This window comes from Scleropages formosus, chromosome 25 (assembly GCF_900964775.1).
Source record: "Scleropages formosus chromosome 25, fSclFor1.1, whole genome shotgun sequence".
In the NCBI taxonomy this organism is placed as follows: Eukaryota; Metazoa; Chordata; class Actinopteri; order Osteoglossiformes; family Osteoglossidae; genus Scleropages; species Scleropages formosus.
This window is the reverse complement of record NC_041830.1, coordinates 1-6,699: the sequence shown is the minus strand read 5'-3', so window position 1 is coordinate 6,699 and position 6,699 is coordinate 1. Positions and strand designations below refer to the sequence as shown.

Genomic DNA, 6,699 nt, shown 5'->3' with positions numbered 1-6,699 from the left:
TTAACTGCCCAGTGGCCCATGAACCATATGATGGTCGAGGCCATGATTTCCATCTTGGCCCCGACCCATGGCTGGGGCTACTGGAAGGTGAATATTGAAGTTCTCCGAGAAAAGGAGTTTAGAGGCCTTTTAATCAGAATTTTTCACACCTTGGTGAATAAGGTGTGTGGGCTGATAACACTACATAGAGCTAAGTGGAAGTCGCTTTTGGAGAAAAGTGTCTGCTACATAAATAAATGAAAGAACCTTTAATAGGAGAATCACTTTGTTTGATATGGTGATGTTTACATTTCAAGCACCAAAATATACACATATGCAACGTGCACCACAGAGCATGTCAGCAGAGAACCCGTCCAATGTGGGTCTGTTCCCCCAGCAGAGGGAGCTGTAGCTGCGCACCACCTGTCGGATTAACGTTGCACTCCGACAGGTCGCGCTGCCTCTTTTACGCACGTGAACGCTGCAGATCCGCTAGAGTTTGTGAAGCGCACACAGCCGCTGCGTTCACATTCCTCAAATCCCAGCGCGTGAGTCCGGCGTCGGGCCGCTGCAGTGTGTGCTAGACTGTGGTACGTTATTTAAAAAGGAAAAAAAAAGACGTTTGCACTGAAAAACGTGTGTTCCTTTACTTAAATTAATTTGTGGAAATTCCAGCAGTGCAGGATTAGACTAGCGGCTCTCTTCTTAAAACTGCTTCAATCAATCTTATGTGTTACTTCTAACCACTATTCCTCCTGCTGCGAAGCGGTGTAGCTGTTTGGGTCCGAATTCTACAGTGGGCTTCTCTGTACTTTTCAGACTCAGAGCAGCAGAGCAGTGCCCCGTGGCGTGGAGGGTTATCCAATAAGCAACAGTAGGTTCCCCTCAGGGAAACAGTAGCTAATTGCTGATAGTAATATATATACAGTATGTATGTATGTATATTTTACATCTTTTCGGTGTCTGCTTGCTGCACTTATTCTGATACTACGTGTACTCATATACAGTGATCCCCGTTACCTGCGGTTTCAGTTGCCCCGCGGCCCGAAAATATGAAATCTCGTGCCGTCCCGCCCGGGACGTGAATCATCCCTTTGTCCAGCGTATGCACGCTGTATAATAATCCGCTACCCGCCCGTTCGTCACTTAGTGGCGTCGCGGTTACCAGATGATCGACTGTTGCGGTATTGCAGTGCTTGTGTTCAAGTAACATAAGCTAAACTTAATTAAAAAAAAAAAAATCTATACTTATTACTTATGAGGACCTGGGCGTTGCTCCTTAGTTTTCCTTTCTGCTGGTGGAGAGAGTGGGACTCGGAATTACTGCTCTTACCAGAAAACCTGTGGCAAAACTGTAGAAATTATAGGCATTAACTGTACATTTAATAGATTGGAGTACAAAATTGCTGCCTGCTTTAACAAATTTGTGTGAAGCAAATCATTGCCAGATGTTCAGTGAGCAGGTATATTGATGACAGATGTATTGTGAAAACGAAAGACCGGATCCTGCTATTTCGTGAAAGTGTGGAGAGCTGACAGTGAAGCATGTGTTCATGTCTGCATGTTTGTCTCACTGTATAGAGAGATGACTAACAGTCTCGCACTTAATGTCCTCTTTCAGAAATGGCGTGGTGGACTCTGGCAGTTCTGCTGCTGTCTCTCTCTATAGTCTGCTGTGCGGAATCCATCCAGGAGTTCACATCCAGCACCCTCATCAATAACGTGGTGCAGGACCCCCTCACAGGCCGCATCTATGTGGGAGCCATCAATGCCATCTACCAATTGGACTCCTTGCTCAAGCAGGAGAAGAAAGTAGAGACTGGTCCCAAGAGGGACAGCCGCCACTGCACACCCCCCATCCAGTCCTGCCACGATGCCAAGATGACAGACAACACCAACAAGCTGTTGCTAGTGCACCCGTCTAACGGCTCGCTCATTGTGTGTGGAAGCCTCTTCAAGGGCATCTGCTCCCTGCGGAAACTCAGCAGCATTGACCACCTGATCTACTATAACGACAGCAAGGGTGAAAAGGCTTATGTGGTCAGCAGTGAGGAGACGGTGTCTGTAGTAGGAGTGATGTCAACCTTCACCAAAGAGAATGATACATTTGATGTGTTTGTCGTGGGGAAAGGCTACGGAAGCCAGGGCAACATGGAGCTTATCAGCACCCGCATCCTGCAGGACTTTGGCAATTGGGATGTGTTTGAGGACATTGTTGAGGCTCCTGCTGTTCAGGTCACCCCATTTGTCAAGAAGTACAGGCACAATTTTCGCTACTCATTCAAGGAAAGTGGCTTCATCTACTTCCTCTTCACCCGCACAAGAGGGGGGCTACATAACAAAAACTTTACCTTCATCTCCCGCCTTTGTGAGGATGATCACCATTACTATTCCTACATGGAACTGCATCTCAGCTGTGGCCCCAACAACATGTACAACAAGGCACAGGCCGCCTTTGTCTCCTCCCCTGGGGAGGAACTGGCCCGAAACCTGAGCGCATCCGGTCAGTACGGCCAAGTGCGGTCGCAGGACAAGATTCTGTTCGTAGTGTCCAGCACCGATGAAGACAAGCCCCATTCGGGGCTCTGCATGTACCCCCTGAGATATATCAACCAACGAATTATGGAAATCATCAGTGCCTGCTATACAAAAAATGGGAAAATTGGAAACAAAGTAGCTGTTGATTCTCCGTACACAACCTCAGCAAATCTATTATGTTCAGTATCAGTCCGTGTAAGTAGCGCTCCGTTTCAAACATGACATTAGCAATGTTTTCAGTAGTGTCTTGAGATTCTGTAAAGTCGGAACAGTGAAATGGGATAGCTCACCTTAAGGTTATTGTCTTTATTAGAATTTTCTAAAAGTGAAAACCTGAGTATCCCCTCTTGCACACTTGACAAAGTGATTGTATGAGGAAGCTGACGTTAAAGACTTCTCTCTCTGTGCCCATCAGCAAGACACGCTGACAAAGTACAAATGTAGTGCCGATTTCCTGCCTTCACCGCTGGCCAGCACACCAGGCTTTGCGCTGGCTGCCCAAGCTGTCCACACCACCAAAGACCTGCTCATGGCTGTCGCCGTTGCTGTGGAGGCTGAGCGCACGGTGGCCTTTCTGGGAACCAGCAATGGGAACGTGTACCACGTGAGTACAGCAGCAGAGGGTGTACGGTATCTGAGAGCAGTCCCAGGTACCAGTGTGGTCAAACTCATTTTCATAGGAAAGAAAATGGTGTGAAACTAGAACACAGGTAAACTTCCAGGTACACCTGTCCAGCACACCAGAGGTGTACCGAACTGTCCCTGGACCCAGCTCTGGTGAGGCAGTGAACAAACACCTGCTATTCGACAGAAACCACAGGCATCTGTACGTCACCACAGGAAAAAAGGTACCGTCTTGGGAAGTGGACTGTATTTGTACTCTGTGTAAGACGCTTGATGCTGGATATCCTTGGCTCTGTGTCAGATCTCAATGGTACCAGTGGAGGAATGTGATATGATGAAGGACTGCAAGTCTTGCATGGACCTCAAGGATCCCTACTGTGGCTGGTGTGCCTGGAGGGCAGGTAAGCCCTCAGTTCACACCCAGTTAGCAGTGAGATATTCACTACTTTCTACACAACAGTTTGCTCCTACTGCTTTCTGCATGAATGGCTCCTTTGTCTAAGGCATAATAAATGCAGACAGTCCTATTTAACAACACGCCACATTTCACGTATCCATATTTTAATTGAATAAATGGTTTGATCAAAGTCATTGATGGAAAAAGTATGTGAACTTCTAGGGTAATGATATGCTGAAAAGAGGGTAATTGGAGTCTGCAGTCAATGCACTGGGTGTTCCAGTCGACTGAGGTGTGAGTTTGGCCTGCCCTGCCGTAAAAAAAAAAAATACACACGGTTTTTAGTATCTGCTCTTCACAGCACAGTTCAGTTGAAATACAATAGCCTGATCAAGCCTACATAAGAAAAATACTGAACAAGAGCTGTGTTTGTGGGAGGTTACCATGGAAGAAAGCAGTGCTCTCCAGAAAGACATTACTGCCCATCTCACTTTTGCTGTCAGCCCGGTGTTCACACCTGGAACAACATTATGTGGACAGGTGAAACAAATCTGACCTTTTCTGGTAACTGTATACAGTATTATTTTTAGAGAAAGCCAAACACTGCATACCCACATCAGTAGCCAATCCTGTGATCTAAAAAAAGGGGTTTTCAAACTGGGGTCCGGAAGAGGGAGTTAGGGGGTCTGCGGAAAACTTGACAGAAAAAAATATTACAGTAATATAATTTTTTACATAATCTACGTATAGTTTCGTGATTTATGAGTGATTCCTTGTAACGTGTTTATCCAAAAATGCTTTGCGCTCTTTACATTTTGCACTTTTGCGCACATGGCGCGTGCTAAGAAGCTGTGCACGACTGGCGAAGCCTTATTGTTACCAGCTACTAAAGACATTGTCAGGGAGTTATTGGGAGAGGGAGCAGCACGAAAAGTAGAGTGCGTGCTTGTGTCAGACAATAACGCAGTGAGCAGATGCATAGGTGACATGGCCAACAATATTGCTTTGCAGCTTTTACAACAAGTGCAGGCCAACGAATACTGTGGCGCGCGGCGCTCTGGGTTCGGATGGGGCGAAAAAGGACGCGCAGGCAGCGTTCAGGAAGAACGTTTTACTAGAACACCGGCATACGGGGAAATGATGCTCGCGATCCGAGGACCCCATTTCCTCAAGAACCTGCACCTCATTTTATTTTTTTTTTCTTTTTCTTACGGATCAGAATGGGTCACCAGCCTACCCAAAGGTGTCTGACTCCACATACTGTCCAAAGCGACAGGAACTAATATCTCCATTCATCATTTCCGATAATTAAAATCTTTATTCAATAAATAAATCCTGAAAAACTGCCATGCCAAAAATAAAATTAAATAAAACAATAAGATCAATAAGTCCAACAAATATGAGAGAAAAAAAAAAACACATGACAGAACCTTTAACACACTAAAAAAAAAAAAAAAAACCTGCACCTCAAGCCCGCCATCCCAGCCTGCTTTTTTTTTTCAAACTTTATTTAATAAAGTTATCAATAATACACAGAACCAAAACAATACATTAAAATCCACAATCAAACAAATCCAACACCGTTTTCCTACAGTTGGTCAACAAAATCACAAAGCAACCATTACATAAAATACATTGTCAAGACAAAGTCTTTCCCATAACAATCCCCTTTCTGGCTTTAAAGAATATAACTGACCCATGTCTTCCCCACACCAACATACCCAAAAGGACTGTCCCAGCCTGCTTAGCGCCACCAGGTTGGTTCGGTTTGTTTGTTTGTTTATTTCTTCCCCCTCTCTCATTGGCAAACAGAGACACTCCTTTATTATCCCCTCAAGTCCCCCCAAGGGTTGCACTCTTTATTCACATTTTCCCCATAATGCAACTATTTACAATAAATGCATTCCCTGCTGGAGGATGTGGTGGTGCAGTGTGTTTGGCTGGGTCTCGCTCTCCGGTGGGTCTGGGGTTTGAGTCCCGCTTGGGGTGCCTTGCGACGGACTGGCGTCCCGTCCTGGGTGTGTCCCCTCCCCCTCCGGCCTTACGCCCTGTGTTACCGGGTAGGCTCCGGTTCCCCGCGACCTCGTATGGGACAAGCGGTTCTGAAAATGTGTGTGTGTGTGTGTGTGTGTGTGTGTGTGTGTTTCAGGCTGTGTGTATGAGTGAGAGAGAGTGAAAGAGACTTTTGGCTACAGCGAGTTGCCAAATAAAAGAAAATTACTGAAACAGCATTTCATATGTGCATTTATTGTAATGTGAATTGTAATATGTCTTTACATTATAGAAAAGTCTTTACACATAAAAATATATAGTTGCCTTTATAATTTAGGCAAGGGGGTCCCTTGCACAGAATCATCATATTTGGGGGTCCTCGGGATTAAAAAAGATTGAAAACCCCTGATCTGAAACACAAAAGAAGTTTGGTCATGGCTGTGATCCGAAACGCAGGAGTAAATCAGTAACGGATTGGCTCGGACAGAAGCAGTTCCATATTTTACAATGATCAGAAGAGAGTCCTGACCTCAATCCCTCTGAAATGCTGTGGTGTGATCTCAAGCAGGCTGCTCATGCAGGACAAAAATATAGATGAACTGAAACATTTTCTTGTAGTGCAATGGGCCAAAATTCTTCCCTACTGTTGTAAAGGTCTAATGTTTGAACTTATTGCCAATAAAGGATGTTCCACTCGATACAAAATATTTTTCACTTTTTTTTATTTCCATCAGTGACTGATTTTTTTTAAACTGTTTGTTTAATAAAGATATCATCACATTGTACACATCATCTGAAACCACTTGTCCCATGCGGGGTTGCAGGGAGCCAGAGCCTAACCTAGTAGCACAGGGCATATGGCTGGAGGGCGGGAGGCACACACCCGTCGCAAGGCACCCCAAGTGGGACTCGAACCCCAGACCCGCCGGAGAGCATGACCCGGTCAAACCCACTGCACCACCACGCCCCCTCAATAACGATATGGATATGTAAAATGTGTGATGACGTCTATTAAAAGACTGATGAACATTGACTCTTAAGTACAGTTTGTTTCCTTCACCATATGCACCAGCCTTCATCACATAAGTAGCTGCATAAAACTTTACCAGAATATCGCCGATTTCTAGTCACCTTTCTTTTTTTTTTGAGATGCATATAAACATTTATGT

At 45.2% G+C, this 6,699-nt stretch overlaps 1 protein-coding gene across 1 annotated transcript; it reads left to right on the top strand.

Moving 5' to 3' along the window:
* Positions 1-439: 439 nt before the first annotated feature.
* Positions 440-3,542, top strand: LOC114909454 (plexin-B2-like; the record flags this gene model as incomplete). The annotated part of the gene is made up of 5 exons (XM_029248965.1): positions 440-527; positions 1,601-2,712; positions 2,933-3,121; positions 3,240-3,365; positions 3,443-3,542. Coding segments are annotated over exons 2-5 (1,525 nt in total), but the record flags the coding sequence as incomplete, so codon positions are not given.
* Positions 3,543-6,699: the final 3,157 nt, after the last annotated feature.